Here is a 25244-nt window from a genome sequence, read left to right as displayed (position 1 = left end):
GTATTCTATAGTGGACTGAGGAGGATATCCACAATATTCGTCAATATCATGATGAAAGTATATATGATTTTATATGGTGAAATAAAGACCTATTACGATATAACATATATAACATTTTGTCCTTTATTTGACGTTTACCTTTTCGTTTTCATAGATGACAATATGTGATGGGGATTAATGAGACTGTAGTACCGGCAGTTCCCAGCACCCACAGCTCACATCCGCCCTCTGCTTTACATTCAAGAGGCTCTTTATTTCAGGGAAGGCCAGGGAACACTTAGCCTACAGTACCTTTCAGACACTTCAATGTGACTGTCCCACTTCAAGGGAGGGGGGAAACAGAACAGATATTCGATAAAAAAAATTAAAATTAATGAGCACAGATGATTTAATGGAGGACCGTTATGACCGTCTGCTGCATTTGAATGTAGCGTCCCACCAACCCTGTGCTCGCGCAAAAAAAAAAAAAAAAAGAAAAAACAATCCTAAGTATGGTGATGAGGATAGATGGTGAAACTGAAGGAGGCCTAACTGCTTTACAGCCACATCAATCATTTGTTTTGGGGCCGTTATGTCGGCCGTTATGGAACATGATATCGAGCCCTATGATTAATTTTTGCCAAATAGTTCTGATCGTTTCTGCTCTTGTTCTCTCTCTCTCTCTCTCTCTCTCTCTCTCTCTCTCTCTCTCGATCTCTCTCCCTCGCTCAGTGCACTGACCAGCAAATACACACACTTAAGGGCTTTCACATAGAACGTGGGCGTGCGCTGCGTTCGCCGCTTGGTGTAGCGCAGATGCAGAGCTGGGGCTTTCACATAGGAGATAGCAGTGCAGCACGCATCAGCTCGTGCAATGGGGGCGGGGCGGCTTACTTGTTATATCTTATATCTTCTCAAATATTTTATGGATTGAAAATTTCACTGATGTCATTAATTCTACAGGAATGGTCTTTAAGGTATTATTATTAATTGAAATTTGGTTGGCCGTTATGTAATATTATGTTCATTTATTATACAGGTTCTCCTCACGTAACGACCTACCTGTTTAATGACCATTCGGGCTTAGGACCAGCTCTCTGACCAGTCTGTATTGCACGCTGTGTACAATACCAATGTGCTGCTTGGCGATGTCTCAGCGTCAAGCATCTCATCGCGCATCACCCTTTATATACTATAAACACTATATATACTATATATATTATGTACACTATATACTGTACATCTCATCACCGTTCTCAGTCTCGTTCCTGCAGTCTGTCAGTATTCACGACACGAGCGTTTGCAATGGCCACGCCCTCTTATCGTGAAATAACACGGGTCCTCGCTTATCCACCAATTCACTTAACGACCTGGTTGTAGGACCAGAACTCAGTCTTTTAGTGAGGAGTACCTGTACAGATATGTAAATGTTTATATATTGTATTATAATATTGCTCCAACAAAACCATCATCACATGAAATGTCTTCACGCAAACATATAATATGGTATTATAATCAGATATTTAATAATAAATAAATAGTATCATACTATTCCCTGTGTTACTGTGTCATTCAAATACTATTATTATTTGAATGACATAGTAACACGGGGAATAATCATGATCATGTCTTGAAGGTAATATTTATTGGCCATTAATCATACATCGCTAATCTCCACTGCATTTAAACACCCCCGGTCTCCTCAGTTGGTAGGAAACTGCTAAAATCAGTTTCTGCTCCATATTGCAGAGATGCCGCCTGTCTGCTTCACTTCTTGTTTCTATTGGCCCAGCCGGTATTTCATCACGGTGCGCCGCGCTGCGCCAAACTTCAACCAGGTTGAACTTTGGGTGCACGCAATACACAACAATGGAGTTTAGAGCACAGTGCACACCGTGTCCTATGTTAAAGGCTCTTTACACGAAAAGACGTGCACACGATCATAGGTGAGGCTGCAGACTCAAATAAACCTCCTTATGGTTTCTGCCCTCCAATATTTTCTCTCTCCTTCACTCACTCCCCTGAATGACTGCCTGGTTATAATCCAATAACACTTATGGGAGCAGATGACATATTCTTTGCTGAAATACTTGATATTTCTCAGAAATCTGATCCCCCTAGAATTTTCTAGATCTCAGGTAAAAGTGGCCCAAATCAGATATCTTTTTAATATATCTTTTCATTCCTTGTCTCAGAATTTTAGAGCAGTGTGCATTGAAATCTTAACATTTCAATTTGTGTTTTGGCCCCTTTTCGGTATATCACATCGCATCCAACACATATCCAATATTAACCCTGAGTCTGACTCGTCAGATCTCTCAACTGTCTTGAGAACATTGTTCCTTTTCTTACTCCCGAAACAGCAAAATAAACAAAACATTGTTCTTAGACATCCCATAAAAACAGTTTCAAAAGAACATGGTTCTAGTACTTCCCATAACAACAATATCAACAAACATTGTTTTGGTACTTCCCATATATCAACAGCATAGGTTTAATATTTCAGATGAAAATAATGTCAACAGAACAGTTTCTCATACTTATTCTAATATTCTCTTTTTTTTTTTTTTTTACCTGTGCTGTCAGCATGCTGTGCATACAACACAGAGTATTTGTGCCATTGCATCCAGGACAGAGTTAGTCTGCAAGTGGAGTTCAAGTTCTCAATCTGCAATGCAACTCTTTATTCATTCTTAAATCATTAAGAACTGCTGCAATAACCCTGTCCTGTGGACGACCTGTGGAATGACAAGAGCACAGCTTTTTGGTTATGGAGAACTGACACAGCTCTGTCGGTCCTGTACGATGTGTTGTGCGGATTTCAAAACAAACATCCCGACACCGCTGTGGTGGTGACTGGGGACTTTAACAGGGCCAACCTTAAAAATGTTCTGCCTAATTTCCACCAACACATCACGTGTGCCACCAGGGGAGATAGAACTTTGGACCACTGCTACACACCTTACCAGAACGGATACAAGACCGTCTTGCTCCCTGCTTTCGGGAATTCTAACCACGCCACGATCTCGCTGGCTCCTGTTTACAGGCCTCTGATCGCGCGAGAACTGGTGGTGACGAGGGAAGTGAAGCAGTGGACGGACAAATCAGAGGCTGTGCTTCAGGACGCACTCGCGGACGTAGACTGGGACATGTTCCAATCAAGTTCAAGTGACGTCAGCAAGTTTACGGAGGTAGCAGTGAGTTTTGTAGCTACGTTAGCAGATAGCATCATTCCCACGGTGAAAGTTAGGATATTTCCAAACCAGAAACCGTGGGTTGATAAATCCATCTGCTGCGCTCTGAATGCTCGCACGGTCACTTACAACGAAGGTCTTCTATCCAGAAAATATGGACAATTACAAAGCGGCGTCGTACAATCTGCGGAGGGCAGTGAAGGATGTTAAACGGGTGTACAGAGAGACTGTGGAGCTACAGATGGAGCGGGGGGACGCGGACGATAACAAACTACAAGAGCAGCTCCTCCCCAGCCACGAGTGTGGATGCCTCCCTAGCCAACCAACTGAACTCCTTTTATGCGCGGTTTGACTCTGGCAACAGCACCACTAGCTCGCCGGCTGATTGGAGTTACACCGCTGGGGATGAGCGCGCACTCTGTGTCCGTGCATGAGGTCAGGCTAGCTCTGAGGCCTATCTGGGCGAGTACTGAAAACCTGTGCTAACCAGCTAGCTCTGGTGTTCACTACAATATTCAACATCTCCCTGGCTGAATCAGTGGTCCCGTCTTGCCTCAAGAGGTCCACCGTCGTTCCTGTCCCGAAGATCGCCTCTCCTGCCTGCCTGAATGACTACTGTCCGATGGCCCACACATCGGTGGTCATGAAGTGTTTCGAGAGGCTGATTAAACATTATATCTGCGCCTCCCTCCCCCGCACCTTGGACCCGTTGCAGTTTGCGTACCGGCAGAACAGATCCACAGATGACGCGGTCTCCCAGGTACTGCACACCACGCTCACGTACCTGGATGCCCGGAAGGGGGCCTATGTGAGAATGCTGTTCATTGATTATAGTTCAGCTTTCAACACCATAGTCCCCACCAGACTGGCTGTCAAGCTGAAGGAGCTCGGACTGAATACTCCGCTGTGCGCCTGGATCCTGGACTTCCTCACAGCCTGGCCCCAGGTGGTTAGGGTGGGGAGGCACATGTCCAGCTCCCTCACCCTGAATACAGGATTCCCCCAGGGTTGCGGCCTCAGCCCCCTACTGTACTCCCTGTACACACATGACTGTGTGGCCAGGTCCAGCTCCAACACCATCATCAAGTTTGCTGACGACAGCGTTGTCGTGGGCCTGATCACCGACTGCGATGAGAAGGCCTACCGCGAGGAGGTGGCTGACCTGTCCCGCTGGTGCCAGGACAACAGCCTACACAACATCATCAAAACTAAGGAGCTGATTGTGGACTTTAGGCGAGGATTACAATCGAGGACGCACACGCCCATGGTGATTAATGGGACTTCTGTTGACAGGGTGAGCAGCTCCAAGTACCTGGGTGTCCACATCACAGAGGACTTAACATGGACTTTACAAACATTAACTCTGATGAGAAAGGCGAGGCAGCGTCTGTACCACCTCAGGCAGCTGAGGAAATTCCGGGTCTCGGTGAGGGTTCCTGCGTTCTGCTGAACGTACCACTGGAACTACCCTCCTCCCCTTGCAGGAGTTATTCACCAGGAGGTGTAGTAGCAGAGCCCGCAGGATCATGAAGGATCCTCATCACCCCAACAACGGAATGTTCTAGCTGCTGCGGTCAGGCAAGCGCCTCCGTATTCACACAGAGAGACTGAGACAGAGTTTTTTCCCGCAAGCCATTAGAACTGTCAATGCTGACCTCACCAGGGGTCCTCACTGAGCCACACACATAGGCTCCACTACCTTACTGTTCTATATGTAGCATACTGTACCGCATACTGTGTCACTGTTCAGGGTTGTTCAGTGATGCCGTATTGCTGTTGTATACTGTGCTGTATTATCCCACAAACACTACCTCACTTTATTCACATGCCACTTGAATGCACTAATCTGTATATACATAATTGCCTATTCCATATACACAAGTATATTCCCTCTATCTATTCCATTTTATTTAATTTTATTGTATTTTATTTTATTCTATATATTTTTATTTTATTCTATAAGTATTCGACTTACTGTATTACGTTTTAGGAATCAGTTAGTTTGTCTATTTGAAGGAAATTTTTCCCTAGGACATATTGTGTGTTATCACTGGGTGCATTGCATTACATTTCACTGCATATATGTATGAAAGTATGTATATGTATGTGACGAATAAACCTCTTGAACCTTGAACCACCACCAACCCCCCTCTTTGGAGAACTATTTATCATGTTTAGGTCTATAAACAACTGATCATTACTCCAAGAGGGGGGGAATCACCACGGTGAGACAAATAAACATAGAAACAAACAACATTTACACAAAAACATAAACATTGGATGACAACATTGAAAAACAGTGAATTAGGTCCAGGAAAACTGGAACTACAATTGGTCACGTGGTCTCTTCTTATCATAGTTATGGCAGCAAATGAGGGAGGAAAGGAGAGGAATGCAACCAGGAAGGTGCTGGGGTGTACTCGAAGTGTGTGTGTGTGTGTGTGTGTGTGTGTGTGTGTGTGTGTGTGTGTGTGTGTGTGTGTTCGGTGTGTGTGTGTGTGTGTGTGTGTAAGATGTCCACCGGTGAGTGTACATGACTTATCCCCATTGGCACTGGTGTAGAAGGTCGGTATTATGTCGCGGCGCCTCCAAGCAGCGGAAGGGGCCTTGAAGCCCCCCCGAACTCCGCAGCCCTGTGGACACCCTACGGCTGCAGGAAAGCCCCAAGTACCCTGCCTTGCGGCCACAGAAGGCCCCCGGGCCCCCAGAGAAGCCAGAGGGCCGTGGAGCAACCCCCACGCCCAGCCAAAAGGACATGACCCTGTCCCAGGGAGCACGAGGAGACCCCCGGATCCCGGCCCCACGGCGACAGACCGACACCCCACCGAGCCGCCCGCCCCACAGGCAGTACCACCAATGCCCACCCACGCCCTGCACAAGGGGGAGACGCCCCACCTGGTGTGAGTGCCAAATGCCCATACACGTAGCAGCGTGTGCCCCACGATGATACACCCCCCCGCCGATGCCGGCAGCCCGCCAGGTATACAGGCCCTCCGCCGCAGAGAAGCCACGCCGCAGGAGCAAAAGGCCGACAGCTGCCCCCCACACCCACAACGGCAAGCATTCCCCCCAGGGGCCCCGGAAGGCACCCGGCGGTGCTCTCCGCAGCCCCGCCAGATCGCAGCACATGCCAAGCCACCAGGCGCAAGCCGTCAGGACTCCAGCCAGGCCGGGGGGGGGGGGCCCACCCGACCGCCCCCCCACCCAACCACGCCCCCACACGTACCCGCCAGCGACCGGCCACCCCGGAAAATCCCCAGTGCTCAATGTTGGTAATTGCAGTTAAAATTGTGGGGTTGGGGGTGCGAGTCCTTCAGTCCTTATTCTAATATTCTAATACTTCTATTTTCTACAATAAGTAGAAAACTGCTCCTCATTCAAGGAAAAAAAGTCATCTTTTTACACATTTAAAACATTTAAACAGAGTTCAACCTGATTTCTTTGCTCTGTAATTCTTCTTGTGCAAGCCTGTGGTAGGTCTTGGGTTATGGCTTAAAGGATAAAAAAGAAAAGCACTTCAGAGTTTGCACTTGGGCTGCGAGGTTGGCACATCTGACACAAAGGAGCACAGATTTTGTAGCTTTGTCTACCTGAATAGAGGTAAAATTCCCACTAAGCCGTTGCCTTTCCGCGAACAAGCCTGCAGATTAAAGTCTCCACTGACTGTTTTAATTCAGCCAAAGTAAGGAATTCTGATCTACCCTTTTTCTACTGTGTATTATATGCCAAGCCATTAGTCAACGGCCTCTCTCTTTGTCTATCCGCAGGATTTTAAACCTGGAATGCAGCAGCTCTCTCTCTACCTCTCTCCTCCTCTGACCGCATCCAACTCTGCTTTCGTCTTCACGGCTTGGTGGTTTTACAGCCTGTCTCGGCTTTTCTTTCCAGGGCTGCGATTTCCTCGCGCCTTTGTCGAACTGACTTTTTTTTTTTCCTCTTTCCTTCGGTTATCTTCCCTTTGTCTCATCCCTGTCTTCTATCGCGTGTTTGTGTGCATGAGACACCCAGGTGTTCTTACTATGTGTTTTTCTCTGTGTGTCTTTGAAAACTGAAGTAAATTTGATTCAAATGTGCAGTTTTTCATCAGGACAAGAAAATGCAGACCAATATTGTTCAACCAAGGTCCAGTTGCCCAAGCAAGGTCCATGCTGTTCTGTGACTCTCTCTCTCTCTCTGCCCCCCACCCCCCCACACCCCCAGATCCGTGTCTTCCGTCCTCCAAACTACTCAGGGACCATAGCTTTGGCCCTGTTGGTGTCTCTCGTCGGTGGGCTGTTGTATCTGCGCAGAAACAATCTGGAGTTCATCTACAACAAGACGGGATGGGCCATGGCTGCGCTGGTAACACACACTGACACACACACACGGGATAAGGACAAACACACTCATACACGATCCACTCAAAGAATATTTTATTTGACTGGACTGGTTTTTTTTGCACGACGGGAAATAATTGGAGAAAGAAGGACCAATATCAATGCAAAACAAAGGCACAATAGAAACTTCAAAGAGCCCTTGGAGTTTGGGATGCCACTTTCCATTTCAGACTATATAATTAACTCATATAATGCGGCAAAAAGCATAAAAGTTAATTCCAAATGGACTCAAACTCTGCAGTTGCACGGTGAAGAGCTACAATAATTGTGTTAACTTGGTAGCTGGCGCAGCGAACAGTGTAGCAGATTTCTCTTGGTTTTAGACTGGTACAGCATGAGGTCTGAGAACCCCCAGTGGTTTAGGGTTAAAGAATATCTATGACTCACTGCTCTCTCTCTCTCCCCCTTAGTGTGTGGTGTTTGCCATGACGTCAGGTCAGATGTGGAACCACATCAGAGGGCCTCCCTATGCTCATAAGAACCCACAGAACGGACAAGTGGTACGTATACTCTATACCATACTTCTTTCTTAACCTTTTTCCTTATTTCCTTTCTTCCATCAACCCTGTACAAAGTTAGGTTGATAACTGTGCTTGGACAATGCCAACTTTTCATTTGGGCACGCTTGCTGCAGTGATGACGTCAGCAGCATTTGGAGGAATGCAACAATATGATTGGGATCTAATTTTGTCACATGTAAACTACCACGCGGTGGAACGCTGTAGATGAATGGATTGCATTACAAGGCGCTTTTCAGACAATCCTGACGGGAATTCAGCATTTCACTGTTTCAAAGCAAATCCCCTCTTTTATTTTCAGAACCCAGATAAAGCGATGCAAAAACAATGCAATGAAGGTGTTGCTCTTCCCAATATGGGTGATTTTGAATACGGCACAAATTTCTGTCCACGGATTTGACGTGTGATTTTCAAATTGCTGAATGTTTTCTAGATTGTAGTTTCCAGATGCAGCTGTGTCTGGTTTGATGTAGTCTGCATGAATTTAAAGTTTTGGTTTGTTTTGTAAGCCAAACTTGGCTAGGCTGGCAGGCATTATAGTGAAATACAGTGCCTAAATTGGGGAATATTCCAGAGCAATATAAACAAACTGCCCTCTGAGTATTCTGACCCATTAGGAGTGGCCCAAAGCTGCTGTTTGTGCTCATGTGATGCTGATGCTGGAACATTGTGGCCAACTAAGCGACTTCATTGCCAATTTAATGACTTTTCTCCTTGAAAGCTAACAGCGCAAATTATACTTGATCTTCTATGATGTAATCAAATCCATCTCGTCATCCGGGCCTAAACGTAAGTGGCCCTTAATTTATCCAAATCCAGTTTTTGTGTTGTAAGAGCCGTTGAAAATGAATTATTGCCGCCATGACATTTACATTTACATTTAGTCATTTAGCAGACGCTTTTATCCAAAGCGACTTACAATTGTTCAAACACCGACGGACGCAGCCATCAGGAGCAATTAGGGGTTAAGTGTCTTGCTCAAGGACACTACAGCATGCTAGCAGGAGGAGCCTGGGATCGAACCAGCAACCTTTGGATCACTAGACCACCAGCTCTACCTCCTGAGCAACCATCCCCACTACATGACATGCCATTTCTCATTGAAAGTCCTGATGGCATAAACATGTTAAAACCCCCTTGTCCCCTAGTCTTAGCTTGTTTTGTCCTAAATAAAAGCACCCGCAATTACACTTCAGCCTATTGGCCATACCACTAAGGGAGGGGTTGAAATGGAATTTGGGAGTTAAGTGGACTCTTATCAGCTCACCTTTTGGAAAAAAAAGTTATATCTTCTATCTATTTATCTATAGCCATGCAACTAAAATGAGGCTGTGTGTTTATACTATTGAAAATGTGTATTTGGCTGATAGCACCTTATAATACCAGAGTGATGCCTGGCATTTGTTCTTTTATTATTCATTCATTCATTTATTTATTTATTTAATGACCCCTGTCTCCCCCTTGTAGCTTTTGTTTGTAAGGGCTCCTTATTTAAACAAATGTGACAAGCTCTATGCAGATGTCTTCTTTTTATTGAAAGATAGTGGTGTATGCATTTTTTCGTATTGGTCAGACAGACCTGTAGGGTCGTCTCCGAAACTAGTCGCAAGATTTGGAAAGATTTGCCTCCCGGAGCCTTAACGTTTTTTTCTCCTCCAACTTTTATCTCCTCCAACCTCCAACAGCAAACAGCAAACAAATCTTAGCTCTGTTAAGACAGCTAAGGCACAATATTATGCTGGTCTAATTAATAAAAATGCCCACAAACCTAAAATACTGTTCAACACTGTGAACTCAATGTTAAATGTTGCTGCCTCCGCTTCCACCACTGAAACCCCTGAGAAGTTTCTGAATTTGTTCATTGACAAAATTGACAGCATAAGATCTCACATCTCACCCCCAGACCCTGATCCCTCTGAGCCACATCATTCAGTCAGCCGCCTCCAGTAGTTTCAACCAAGTGTCATCCTTCCAGCTGTCTGAGGTGGTCTCACATTTGAACCCCACCTACCTAACCCTTGGACATTAAACCGTCACGCCTTTTTAAGGAAGTTTTTGTCACAATCTGTCCCCCTATTTTGGCTGTAATTAATAGCTCTTTAATAAATGCAGTCATCCCTTCCAGTTTTAACCATGCAATTGTTCAACCCCGACTGAAGAAATCAAGCCTAGAAGCCAATGAACATAAAACTACAGGCCCATCTCCAAGCTACCATTTATTTCTGAGATTTTGGAAAAAGTTGTTTGGTTTTAGAGCACTGCATGGTACGGAATCCGCTCTGCTGAAGGTACGTAACGACATCCTTCTCTCTGTCCATTCTGGTTTTTGTGCCATTTTAGTTATGCTCGATCTCAGTGCAGCATTTTATACCGTCGGCCATGACATTCTTTGAGAACTCCTGGAGGGCGAAGTTGATCTGCAGGACCCAGTGTTAAAATTGTGTACCTCCTACCTGAGATAAGAGCCTTTTCAGCTAGAATAGGAAACTGTTCTTCATCCCCTGCTCCCATTAAATGTTGCATCCCCCAAGGCTCAATTTTAGGGCCTCTTTTATTCTCATTATACATGCTTCTCATTGGCTTTGTCCTTGAGAAATACAATTTTCTGTATGACTGTTATGCGGATGACACACAGTATTACTACGAGTTACACCTGACAGCGCCTGCTCACTGAATAACCTCTTAACTGCCTCGATGATATCAAATGTTGGATGGCGGGGAACTTCCTTCAACTAAATGAAAACAAAACGCAAGTAATTATATTTGTCCCTCCTATCTCCGCCACTAGCCTAAGCAATGTGCTTGATCCCCTATCTGCAACTTTGCAGAATGCAGTTAAAGATCTCGTTGTCTTCTTTGATACTTCTTTAAATTTTAACAAACAAGTCAGTCGTGTTGTGAAGGGCAGCTTTTATCAGATAAGAACCATAGCCAAATTATTATTTTTTTTTTATATCATCAAGACATGGAAACAGTTGTCCATGCTTTTATCACCTTTCGGCTAGACTACTGTAATTCCCTGTACATGGGGTTGGCCCACTCCACCCTCTCTCGACTTCAAGTGGTTCAAAATGCAGCTGCTAGACTTTTAACTGGTACAAATAATATAGAACACATCACTCCTGGTCTGGCGCAATTGCATTGGTTGCCAGTAAAGTTCTGGATTATTTTTAAATTTTTACTATTTGTTTTTAAACCCCTAAATGGATGAGATCCACAGTACATTACTGATCTGCTAACTCCATATTCTGCCTCCAGGTCACTGAGGTCATCCTCACAACATCTCCTCTCAGTCCCCCACTCAAAACCAAAGGTCATTGGGCCTTTTCTGTTGCTCCCAAGCTCTGGAACAGTCTCCCGTCCCACATTAAGTCCTCCTGTTTTATGTGTTTTCCATTTTAGTCTTGCCTTTTATGGATTATTCCTTTTATTTTTCTTATGTATGTGCTTTTACCACATTCCCCTTATTCCTTTTATTCACATATCTCTTGTATTGTTAATCGCTACCAAGACTGAAAGCACTTTGGGTTAATTACTGGGTTTTTTTTGAGTCAAGTGACTTGACTTGATGGGATCTTAGAATATTATAAGTAGTATATACCGTCTGTGTCTTTAAGAAAAAACGACCAGTCGTTTGCTCGAGGCAAAAATACATGCTTTTGGCCGGGCAAGATTTATTTTTGCGCGACTGCCCCTAATATCTTTAATTGGCATTTTTACTATTATTTGTAATTTTGTGATTTGTTTATGCAGTCGTGTCACTGCTTGTATGCTTGCTTGTCTGGTAATGGTTATTATTTCATTATTGCGGCCTGTGGGTAAGGGCAGATCATTGTTGCATAGTATAGTTGCTGTGTTGCGAAGTGTGTGTTAGTTGTGTAGATGGATCAGCCGCAACACCATCTGTGGAGGGCTGAGGCTTTTGGCCTGTAGTAAAACACTCTGTACCAGCTGTCAGCAGGTCAACACCTGGCCACCGTGGGTGGGTGGGTGTGTGTGTGTGTGTGAGTGAGAGAGAGCGTAATGGACAGCTGGGAGCAGTCACAGTGTCTTAATATCAGCCTGAAGACACATCACTCTCACCTAAGCCCAGACCAGACTGTGTGCGCGTGTGCGTGTGCGTGTGCGTGTGCGTGTGTGTGTGTGTGTGTGTGTGTGTGTGTGCGTGTGCGTGTGTGTGTGTGTGTGCATGCGTGCGTGCTTTTCATCCAGACATGACATCAAACATGAGAAACCCCAACTGAAACCAAAGCAGAGGAACACACTGCTGGTGAGAAACTGGTCATTGACTGAAGAGGTGTGTCAGAATGACTGATAAACGGCTGTGGCAGTTTTGCCTGCCACACACCACCCAAGTGGCGTTTTCAGGGCCCTCCGACACAGAGCGCTTTGGTTGAAAATTACCAGTTTTATTGCAGAGTGGGCAAGGTGGAACAAGCCGGAGCAGATGTAAAACATGTCATGAAAAGGGCTCCTCTCCTGTGTGTGTGTGTGTGGGGATGGGGGTTTTACCTGTTGCTCATTGATTGGTCTAACGAGCAACAGGTGTACAGCAACACTGATCCTGGGCCAAATTCTCTCGACCCAAGACAGATGTGGCTGCTCAAACCACACCACCCCTACACCACAACAGCCAAACTGTATTCCTCTATCTCTCTCTGGATTCCCATATCCCTTATTGTCGCCAGCATGTGCTTGCGAGGACTTTCTTCTCTAAAATACTTAAAAATACAAATGATAATATAATATCATTATATAATACCGTGGTTCCCAAACTTTTTAAAGTCTGGTACCCCTTCACACATTCAACATCCAGTTGGGTACTCCCTCTAGCATATAAGCCTATATGTGAGTTTTCAATAATTTTGCTCCTTATTGAGTCATCTCACATAAAACCATATTTGCGCACCAGCTTGTGAAATTGTGAATTGGGAAGTTTCAGTCTTCAATTGTTTACCATTCAGTTCATTCAAGCGAGAAAAAACAAAAATCACCCAAATATGTTGCCCAGTTTTTAAATTGAAATGGACTGGCTCATAATAGCTCGAGACTAATTATTTTCACCACTGTCCCGAAAAACAATTTTAACCATCCCAAAGTTAACATGGATTGTCTCAAATTTAAAATGTTGTTTCTTCACATTGTGATTACTTCACAAGTACATTATAATAAGTTAAAAGGCATCCCTAGATCCTTGGCATAAATGCAAGACAATTCAAAGGATTAGGTATACGTATAAGTATTTGCTTTCATGCATGTTGACTGAAAGTATAGTTTCTTTAACCAATGTAGATTAAGGATAGACCAATTAGATGATAAATAAATTAATTTGAATGTCAGTGATTCATTCATTTTGCTTGCAATTATAACTATACTTCTTTATAATTAAGTTTGTTTGGAGATCATATCTAGACGTCTGGATATCTATATTGTATACCATGTAAGACAGTTGTCTCCATGTTAACAGTCTGTGTTAAGACTGGCAAGCCACCTGCAGCCACACGGAACTTTGTGATGCAAATCTGGGAACGACTCTTTTTACTGAGTGAATCGTGAGGACTCTCAAAAAAAGAGTCAAACCTGACATCACCCCAGTTTTGGAATAGCTGATCTAATACGTTATCATTATATATATATATATATATATATATATATATATATATATATATATATATATAGTCGGAGCAATTTGGAGAGGGCAACTGGAACATGACAGGGCCCAGGCAGATCTGTGATATCCCAGTCATTATATCCCCCTTGATGAAGAAATTTTGTAAATTTTTCTGTACATCTATTTGAATCAATATATACTGTACATCTCTGATTTTAAAGAAGAAATGGTTTGAAAGAATGAATGAATCAGTATTTTTTTCATTGTAGATGTATTTAATTGAATGAAGCAAATGAAAACAATGTTTGTATCTGTGTGTAACAGGTGTTATAATTTACATAAAATAAATAAGAAATATCGCAACAAATATAATCGCAATACTTAATGTATCGCAAAAGTCGCCATATTGTGCATTTTCGTACTGCAGGAACCTTTTCATAGTTCTAGGACCTTTTTGAGGAACAGTCTCTTTTGTTGTGTTCGCACGGCAGGAACTACTGTAGGCACGATCGTTGTTCTCAGAACTCCTTTTGAGCAACTTATTCAGCTCCTATTCCCGGACAGGGACTGAACCTTCAGTGATGGATGTGCCGGTGATGGGACAAATAATAAAATAAAAATGGTATTTTTATTGTCGATTTTAATCGAATGAAACAGAAAATCCCCAAGCGCGAAAGCCCGTGCTTTATGAAATATATATATATAAATATATATATATATATATATACATAAATACACACTACTCATAAAAAATTCGGCTTTCGGGTAAAATTTCAGGATGAACCTAAAATGCACTATAACCTTTACAGGTGAACGTAATTTGACCTTCTCTAAACTTTTGAATGCACATGTCCAACTGTTCAATGTTTCAGTACTTTTTGCACAACTTGCTGTTCTCTAACAAGGAGCTGAACGGCAAAATTCACAACAGGTGTTTGATCCATGAATCGTCCAATACATTTCCTGGTTCAATTAGAATTGGTATTTAAACAGTCCTCTTCATCATGCTGTTCACATTTTGACATCATGAGACCAAGACGACACCTAACAATTGATCAACAGTACCTCGCCCTTGCGAGGCATCAAACAGGATGTTCTCAGAGGGAAGTGGCCACTGAGCTTAGAGTGTCACAGAGTGTCATCAACAGGTTGCAACAGAGATACAGAGACACTGGAAGAATTCACAGAAAGCCATAGAAGTGGACGTCCTTTGGCCACATCCCACACTGATGAGCGCTTCATTGTGAACAGTGCCCTGTGGAACCGGATGATGAATGCCACTCAACTCCAGGCATATTAAAGGGAGGTGAGAGGCACCCAAGTGTCACGTCAGACAGTTCAAAACCGTTTCCATCAGCGTGGTCTGCGTGCTAGACGACCTGCAAGGGTACCTGACCACACCACCAGGCAAAGGCATCATCGTCTTGCATGGGCCAGGGAGCATTGATGCTGGACGAGGGACCAGTGGCATCAGTGCTGTTCTCTGATGAAAGTCGATTCACGTTGAGCAGAAATGATGACCGCCAACGATGTTGGAGACGTCAAGGAGAGCGCTATGCATCAGCCACTGTTGTCACCAGATGAGCCTTTGGTGGTGGTGGTGGTGTTACAGTGTGGGCAGGTGTATCTAGTCAATACAGAACTGCCCTACACTTTGTGAATGGTACAGTGACAAGCCCATACTACCCGAATAACATCATTAATCCAGTCATTGTGGCCCTGCATGAACAACACAGGCATAATTTCATCTTCATGGACGACAATGCTCCAGCTCATGGAGGTTGCATCATTAGGGAACGGCTGCTGGAGACTGGGGTACCTCAAATGGAGTGGCCTGCACTTTCTCCAGACCTGAATCCCATAGAAAACCTATGGGATCAGCTGAGTCGCCGTGTAGAGGCTCGTCACTCTGTACCCCAGAACCTCAATGACCTGAGGGCCGCCCTTCAAGAAGAGTGGGGTGCCAGGCCTCAGCAGACAATAAGTCGACTTGTGAACAGCATGAGACGTCGTTGTCAAGCTGTAATTGATGCTCAAGGGCACATGACAAGTTATTGAGACATTGACATTTTTTGTTGTGGTAAACCCACCACTGTTGTTGGCTTTTGTTTCAAATAATAGTTTGAGATGAGGAAATCACCATTGCATGCTTCTACTTAAATGCCCTACTTTCATGATTTAATATCACTGTAGCGTGAACTTTTTACATTTTCCATAAATTTCACCCGGAAGTCAAATATCCCTAACTTTTTGTGAGTAGTGTATATACTGTGTGTATATACAGTGGGGCAAAAAAGTATTTAGTCAGCCACCAATTGTGCAAGTTCTCCCACTTAAAAAGATGAGAGACGTCTGTAATTTTCATCATAGGTACACTTCGACTATGAGAGACAGAATGGGGGGAAAGAATCCAGGAAATAACATTGTAGGATTTCTAATGAATTAATTGGTAAATTCCTTGGTAAAATAAGTATTTGGTCACCTACAAACAAGCAAGATTTTGCAAGAGTTTGCTAGAGAGCATTTGGATGATCCAGAAGAGGATTGGGAGAATGTCATATGGTCAGATGAAACCAAAATAGAACTTTTTGGTAAAAACTCAACTTGTCGTGTTTGAAGGAGAAAGAAAGCTGAGTTGCATCCAAAGAACACCATACCTACTGTGAAGCATGGGGGTGGAAACATCATGCTTTGGGGCTGTTTTTCTGCAAAGGGACCAGGACGACTGATCCGTGTAAAGGAAAGAATGAACGGGGCCATGTATCGTGAGATTTTGAGTGAAAACCTCCTTCCATCAGCAAGGGCATTGAAGATGAAACGTGGCTGGGTCTTTCAGCATGACAATGATCCCAAACACACCGCCCGGGCAACGAAGGAGTGGCTTCGTAAGAAGCATTTCAAGGTCCTGGAGTGGCCTAGCCAGTCTCCAGATCTCAACCCCATAGAAAATCTTTGGAGGGAGTTGAAAGTCCGTGTTGCCCAGCAACAGCCCCAAAACATCACTGCTCTAGAGGAGATCTGCATGGAGGAATGGGCCAAAATACCAGCAACAGTGTGTGAAAACCTTGTGAAGACTTACAGAAAACGTTTGACCTCTGTCACTGCAAACAAAGCGTATATAACAAAGTATTGAGATGAACTTTTGGTATTGACCAAATAGTTATTTTCCACCATAATTTGCAAATCAATTCTTTAAAAATCAGACAATGTGATTTTCTGGATTTTTTTTCTCATTTTGTCTCTCATAGTTGAGGTATACCTATGATGAAAATAATAGGCCTCTCTCATATTTTTAAGTGGGAGAACTTGCACAATTGGTGGCTGACTAAATACTTTTTTGCCCCACTGTATATAAAATAATAGTGTGCCATTCTCACCTGGTTCCATACTGTGCTTGAATAAAATAAACACAAAACTTTCAAAAATACAGTCCTCTGTGTTTTCTGTGACGATTGAATGAGCTTGAGACAATGAATGACATGAAAACAACAACAAATACCAGGGTTAGCATTGAGGTGATAATGTACATAATAAGAGTGTAAGGTTTAGAAGAGAAGGTAACTCATGTATTTGAGTTACCATATTTACTCAAATATAAATGGGTACTCAAATAAATAATGGGCCTCTCATAAATACCGGGGGTGTGGTTAACACAAACAAATAAAGGCCTAAGCCCTACCTCAGATTAAGACCAGGGTTAGGGGAAAATCTAAGGATGAACTACTGATGCCTGTTATACAGCATGTGTACAGTTAAGCATAATGTACATTTCCGCTGCTTTACTGCAAATTGATACATTAATGAATACAATCATGCTATCTTCAACACTTTGTAGTCTTCAACTCATTGTGTGAGAGGTGAACCTAACTGGAGCAGGGTTTTGTCCTACAGTGTGCCGTGTGCGCACCTTATAAGTTATTATTTTTTATTACTACTACCACTCTATGGAAATACTTATTTGAAGTATATTATTAGTATCTATCGATCTCCGTTGCTTTTCAGAACGACAACTAATGCACACGTGCACACAGTGTAATTGACCTGATCTGTTAATTATGACTATTGACTGTATGAGATCCTTTTTATCGGTATTGCTGCATCACCCTTTAATGTTTATCACATGTTTTTGCTGTTTTACCTATTGCTTCCTACTTTCCTACTTTTTATATAATCATTTGTATAGGAGCCTCGCAGTCTACAACTTTTACATAAGGATACAGCACTTGTTTCTAATTTCTGCAGTACACATTTTTTGAGTGACTATGGCGCAAACCGCAGGTAAAGCCTTGGGCCATCTATTTGTTTGCACTTAATGGCTGATCATTGATGTAATCACGTTGTAGATGTGATCCATCATTTTTATCCAATGTGTGATTGTGAGATTTTTAAAATAGTTATTTTGTGCTAGGAGACTTGTATGACACACCTGTCACACATACATACTGTCTACAGACACAGACCCATTGGCCAAAATCTCCACACTCCAATGGAGCAATCCACCCCTTTCTCACTGAGAGGTGAAAATTCCTTTCTGTAGAGCGGGAATCAAATATCCAGTTTACTATATGGCAATTTATTTAATAGTTAGCAACTAATCCGTAAAGTAAACTATGGTGTTTAAACTGTATCAACAATAAAACAATCTTGAGTGTTCAGAAGGACCCATATACTGTTTAGTCTCTTTAACGTTTTTACAAATTATTATTATTTACCTGCTGTTGATTTTATTCAATCAACTTTTATTGATTGATTTTTCACATTTTTTGTGCCATTGTTGTTTTTCTGAAATCTGGAAAATAAATCTATTAAATGAATGGGGGGGGTTATTGTGATCCTTCACAATTATTTGAAGTAAAATAAAAATGTGATAGTTCAGAAACCCTTATTTTGAAATCAAAAGGCCAAAGACTAGAACCTATAAATCCACACACTTAGCCACTTTAAAAAGAGGCTAGTAAAACCCTAAAACTAGTCACTTTAATGTATCAAGTATTGTATTGCATACCTGTTTTGTCTTACCTCTTAGTAGTATATTGCAGTGTTTGTCCATCCGACACTGTCTATCTTCCCATTCAGTATGACACTGCATTGTTGAGGCCCAAGACTATTCAAGTTTACCCACTGTCATTATTATCTGCATTTTATTTTATCTTTCTTTTAGGTAAATACTTGTATATTACTTGTGTTATTATTTTTATTAACTGTTTAAATATTCCTTAAATTCTGTTTTTAATACTGGTTTATCTTAATCACTACCCTTATTTTACACATTATGTAAAGCTGAGTTGGCTCTGAGACTAAGAATCTCATTACTGACAATGATGTTTGCATTGTTATCAAGTATTTGACAATAATCTTGAAACTAAAATTACATAGACCTAGTTTGAGTGCTCTCATTACAAAGTTATTGAACTTATAATGTTAAAAATGTAAAAAAAAAAACGCTCCCATTTTGAAATTAAAAGGCTGTGCAATATGTAGATTAAAATACAGCATCAAGACCTGTTCTCATTCATATGACAAAAAAATAATTGAACTTTGAAAAATGACCTCTGGTCAGGGTTCAAACGACAATATCTTAGGTAATGCGTTAGGGTTGAAAATCTGAAATCTCTCGGGAATGTGTGTTTTTTGTGAAGTTTGCGCCATCTCAAGGTGACATACTGCAATTGAATAAATGGGCGTGTTTACAGTCAAAGTTAAACAAGCCCTGTCAGGACACATGAGAAGGAGGGGCTATCCCAGCCAAATGGCAGCCGGCTGGGAGCCACATGGTGGTTGGCTGAAAGCTGACTGTAAGCTGCTTGCAATTCAGCTGTCAACCAGCTAGTAGAGCCTTCTTCAAGTGGCTCCTACTGTGTGTGTATATATACATTTATATATATAATGCTTGCCAAACGCCAGTTTTTGGAGTCATGCATTTCTTGCAAGACTAAATTGCCTGTGGCGTATGTAACACATTTTAAAACATTATTTTCAAATTTTTGTTGTATTCTCAGCCAATTCAATGGTCTGAGTATCTGCTCAGTAAGGTTGTATGTTGTCAAGCAGCAGGAGCATCAAAATGATGCTGTGCTGTATGATGAGGTGCGCAGAGATTACCCAGATGGCAGGTTATATCAAGTAGAAGGTTCTCGTTCTGAAGAGTATGAAGAAAATGGAGATGGATTTTACTGAGTGAATCGTCAGTTTAAAAAAAAAGTCAAACCTTTCATCACCAGCGAAACTTGCGCACTCTCTCTACAAACAGCCAGACGCTGCGGTCACAGTTATAGATGCACACTCCACACAATTTGTCATTTGCCAGTTTATGGGAAAATGGTTTTATTTTAAAATTTAAATCTTTTTACAAAAATACGTCCCGGGTCAAGAGTTACTCTTGAGCCCTGGACTGTTTAAAAATGTAAGTCACAATTTTTGTTGGCGTGCCCCTGACGTCACTACAGGTTACTCAGTCTGGGAATAGCTGATTTAAAACATTGAAATGCTTGCCAAATGCCAATTTTTAAAGTCATAAATTACTAGGTTGACAAAATTGCGTGTGGAGTATGTAACACGTTTTAAAACGATTTTTTTTTTTTTTTGTTGTATTCTGAGCCAATTAGATGAGTGTCTGCCGAATGAGGCTGCATGTTCTCAAGCAGCGGGGAGCCGTCAAAACTATGCTGTGTCGTATAGGAGCGCAGAGATTACCCAGATGCCAGGTTGAATCGAGTGAAAGGTTCTCGTGCTGAAGAGTCTATGATGAAAATGGCAATGGAGAAAATAGAAAATAAAAATAAAAACTTGGATGTCCTCACTTCAGGAACACCGGTTTTGGAGAACCAATTTTTAACAAGTGTGTCTGTGTGAACTGTTTTTATATACACTACTCACAAAAAGTTAGGGATATTTGGCTTTCAGGTGACATTTATGGAAAATGTGAAAAAGTTCACGCTACAGTGATATTATATCATGAAAGTAGGGCATTTAAGTAGAAGCATGCAATGGTGATTTCCTCATCCCAAACAATTTATTGAAACAAAAGCCAACAACAGTGGTGGGTTTACCACAACAAAAAATGTCAATGTCTCAATAACTTGTCATGTAAACTTGAGCATCAAGTACAGCTTGACAACGACGTCTCATGCTGTTCACAAGTCGACTTATTGTCTGCTGAGGCATGGCCCCCCCACTCTTCTTGAAGGGTGGCCCTCAGGTCATTGAGGTTCTGGGGTACAGAGTGAAGAGCCTCTACACGGCGACTCAGCGGATCCCATAGGTTTTCTATGGGATTCAGGTCTGGAGAAAGTGCAGGCCACTCCATTTGAGGTACCCCAGTCTCCAGCAGCCATTCCCTAATGATGCCACCTCGATGAGCTGGAGCATTGTCGTCCATGAAGATGAAATTAGGCCCATGTTGTTGAAGCAGGGGCACAATGACTGGATTAATGATGTTATTCAGGTAGTATGGGCTTGTCACTGTACGATTCACAAAGTGTAGGGCAGTTCTGTATTGACTAGACACACCTGCCCACACTGTAACACCACCACCACCACCAAAGGCTCGTCTGGTGAAAACAGTGGCTGATGCATAGCGCTCTCCTTGACGTCTCCAACATCGTTGGCGGCCATCATATCCGCTCAACGTGAATCGACTTTCATCAGAGAACAGCACTGAGGCCACTGGTCCCTCGTCCAGCGTAAATGCTCCCTGGCCCGTGCAAGACGATGATGCCTGTGCTTGGTGGTGTGGTCAGGTACCCTTGCAGGTCGTCTAGCATGCAGACCATGCTGATTTTGAATGGTTTTGAATAGTCTGACGTGACACTTGGGTGCCTCTCACCTCCCTTAAATGTGCCTGTAGTTGAGTGGCATTCATCATCCACTTCCGCAGGGCACTGTTCACAATGAAGCGGTCATCAGTGTGGGATGTGGCCAAAGGACGTCCACGTCTATGCCTTTCTGTGACTCTTCCAGTCTCTCTGTATCTCTGTTGCAACCTGCTGATGACACTCTGTGACACTCTAAGCTCAGTGGCCACTTCCCTCTGAGAACATCCTGTTTGAAGCCTCACAATGGCCAGGTACTGTTGATCAATTGTTAGGTGTCGTCTTGGTCTCATGATGTCAAAATGTGAACAGCATGATGAAGAGGACTGTTTAAATACCAATTCTAATTGAACCAGGAAATGTATTGGTCGATTCATGGATCAAACACCTGTTGTGAATTTTGCCGTTCAGCTCCTTGTTAGAGAACAGCAAGTTGTGCAAAAACTACTGAAACATTGAACAGTTGGACATGTGCATTAAAAAGTTTAGAGAAGGTCAAATTAAGTTCACCTGTAAAGGTTTTAGTGCATTTTAGGCTCATCCTGAAATTTCACCCGAACGCCGATTATCTCTAACTTTTTGTGAGTAGTGTATGTGATTTTGTTCTCATGTCTGCTTTGAAAAATATCTTACTTTTGGGCACAGTATATCTGCCATTTTTTTTCCATGAGGCAAACATTTTATTGACCAAATCTACTGGAGATCACTCTGTATACCAACAATTGTTTTCTGCTGGATTTGTAGACAAAGGTAGATGTCTAAACCTTTAAATACTGCTATTAAGCTTCGTACTAAACATTTCAAAGTAGCCACTACTGCAATGAGTGACAGAGCAACATAGAGAGAGAAACATATTCAAAGTAAAAATGTTTACTCATCTTACTTCTTGAAGAGAAGGGTTCGTGCCTTCTGTCTTCCCAAAAACCTTTTTAGTGAAGGCCGGAAATATATTAAAGACTTAATTTTCAATTGCTGTCGAGCCTCAGGGCGACCTATGTTGTGCTATTGAAGAAGAAGAATCTTTATTTATCATTTGGTCAATTTGATTGCCGTTTGTATTAACCTCAACTTCAGTTGATTCCACTATTCTGTGGTTCACGCTGCTCTTTAAGTTGTCAACTGCTCTGCTAAGGCTGGCCGCATTAATCTCTTCCTGTAGGCCACTCTACTGAGCGTCCACTTTAGGAATTAGAAGTGCAGGAATATTTGATCCTGCATGTGCATCAAAGGTCCCTGCGTACCATCCCTGCACTGTTTAGATCTCCTCCAGACATTGCTTGTGGCTCTCCCAACTAGCATTCACCATTATGCTTTAGGAATTCCACAGCAGGTCCAAAGGCCTGTTTGGTTCAAAAAATACTCTCAGCTTAGAAATCCCTCATGAAAACAAATAATCAAGTTCAACTGAAGCATAAAACACTCCACAAAAGGCGCATTTAAGTTGCCCTGTCTGTGATTATTGTCTTACCGCCACAGAGCTTCCACCTGCTGGGCCATCATATGACTGTGCTGCTAACTAAACTAACCCTTCAGTTGAAATAACTCAGTCAACCTCAAATGCTCAAGAGCAATCTTGACACCATCTGTAGCCCCAACCATGAAGCGCAGTTCTATAACTATTTATTTTAGTCCACTCCAGCTTAGGTGAAGGCGGTATCCTCAACCTTGTGGCAAATGTTTTATCTCCAACTTCACCTCTAAAGGCCGTAAGGCCTCTAATTATGCTGAACCTTGATGTAATCACGTTGTAGATGTGATCCATCATTTTTATCCAATGTGTGATTGCGAAATTTTTAAACTAGTTATATTGTGCTATGAGACTTGTATGATTGACAGTTGGCTCTAATGGCAGGTTATGCACGTTGAGCCGTGTATAGATCATTGGGCCCCAAAGGCCACAACAGAAAATCTGTATGACATGTGCAGAGTGATTTCTCTGCTGTTGGTGCTGTGCCTAATTGTCACAGAGCAGAATGTGCGTGCCCCACAATCTTAATTATACAGCATTAATATTTATGCAAGTGTGTATTCTCTCAACTGGTATCACCTCAGGATCCATGTTTGCCCTCAGTCATTAAGTCACTATCCCAATATCAGTTAAGGTTTGAGCCATTCCAATTTAATTCACAAAATGAACAGTGCAGTGATCCACAATGTGTTTCTGCATTGTTAAAAACACAAAACAAAGAACACAAGGAATAAAAACCCAATAAGATTAAAAAATGCCATTGAAACAACAGAACTAATTTGCCAGGCTACCAAAGTAATGTTTTATCTGGACAGAAATGAAATGGACCACTGACTTTAAAGTTCTCTGAACCATACATTCATCTGGTAAAGATGCCGCCAAGCAGTGACCAAATGTAATTTTTGTTCTCACATGTTCTGTTGTGACTGGCAATGCTTCTGTCAATTTTGTTTCTGTCACCCCTCATAGCCTGTATCACTGAGACAAATAACAAACCGAAAGTGTAAAAGTCCGCTGGCACAAATTAGTAACGCCGTATTTTATACCATCCGAATGAAAGGACAGCCAAACATGACGCGGTGAAATAAAATATATAAAATCAGACTTGGCAGACATTGTTTCAGTACATAAATTATGCGTACCAAAACTTTGACATTGTGCGATCGGTGTCTGCACCTCCTTTAAAAAAAGTAATATTTAGTCAAATATTAGACCTTAAAAGTCATTCATTATATAGTCTTAAACTGGAGTCCGAATTTCAGCATATGCACATTGTCACATTTATCCATATATTTCTTTAACCTTATAATGGACCAAGTCTATGCCGGACTAAGTCTATGCCGGACTAAGTCTATGACGGACTAGGTCTGTGTAGGCCTGTCTCGATAATTCCTTTATTGACATATTGTATGATATGTGGATACTGTATGACCTAGATAATCTTTCTGACCTTGATAATTAGCCGTTGTGTTTACATGTGTATTTGTTTACATAAGAATGTCACAAACATTTGAGCCACCATGATGCCAGAATAAACAGCAGCGTTTTTCCTACTATTATGACACTTGGGTGCAGCACCTTAGCGTTTTTTCACAGCACCGGAGAGTGATGCCACTACTCCCAATTATCAACATGACAAAACCTAAACGGTATCTCGGTGACAGACGAGTCCTCCGAAATCGAGATGTCCTCCTTATCTTTAGGACGTTTCACAGTGTATTGGGAGCTCTGCCTATGCGGCGTCTCAGCATCAAACAACTCATCGTGCATCGCCCTTTATACACTATATACACTGTATACATCTCATCTCGTCACTGTTCTCAGTCTCAGTGTCGTTCCTGCAGTCTGTCAGTATTCACTAGCGTTCTCAGTCGCCCCCCCCCTTACCGATGGTCTGATAAAATGGAGTTCATCTTACGGACATTCGACAAACAAACATACTACTAATACATAATGCTGTAAACGTTATTGTGGATCCTGCTGCAAGTAACGGCAGTAACTTTCGAGGAAATTACATCTAATATTTTACCTCAGCTATTAGCATAACAGTATGCTAACCCTTACCTGTGGGCAGAGACTCCCACAATGAGGGAGGGAGATGGAGTCTTTCTTGCCTTGGTGTGCCAACTTGGCGGGAGTTTTATTATACAGAGCAACAAGACCCTCGCAGGCCAGAAGCATGAATAATAATATTACTAATAATAATAATAATAATGATGATGGTGGTGGGGGTTTCGGGCGCAGGAGGAATGGCGTTCCACTCCGGCTCCTGGTCGGCTGATGAGTC

At 42.4% G+C, this 25244-nt stretch overlaps 1 protein-coding gene across 1 annotated transcript in view; it reads left to right on the top strand.

The window, feature by feature from the left end:
• LOC307228716 (dolichyl-diphosphooligosaccharide--protein glycosyltransferase subunit TUSC3) overlaps positions 1 to 25244 on the top strand; it is a 137351-nt gene that overhangs the window by 70775 nt on the left and 41332 nt on the right. The window contains exons 5-6 of the mRNA XM_079998482.1: positions 7374 to 7514; positions 7960 to 8049. Coding sequence (XP_079854608.1) covers positions 7374 to 7514; positions 7960 to 8049 — 231 coding nt within the window. The remainder of the gene's footprint in view (positions 1 to 7373; positions 7515 to 7959; positions 8050 to 25244) is intronic.

Source organism: Zeus faber (assembly GCF_960531495.2).
Source record: "Zeus faber genome assembly, chromosome: 4".
Taxonomy (NCBI): Eukaryota; Metazoa; Chordata; class Actinopteri; order Zeiformes; family Zeidae; genus Zeus; species Zeus faber.
Note: the sequence above shows the minus strand (reverse complement) of the source record. Positions and strands in the feature narration are given on the sequence as shown.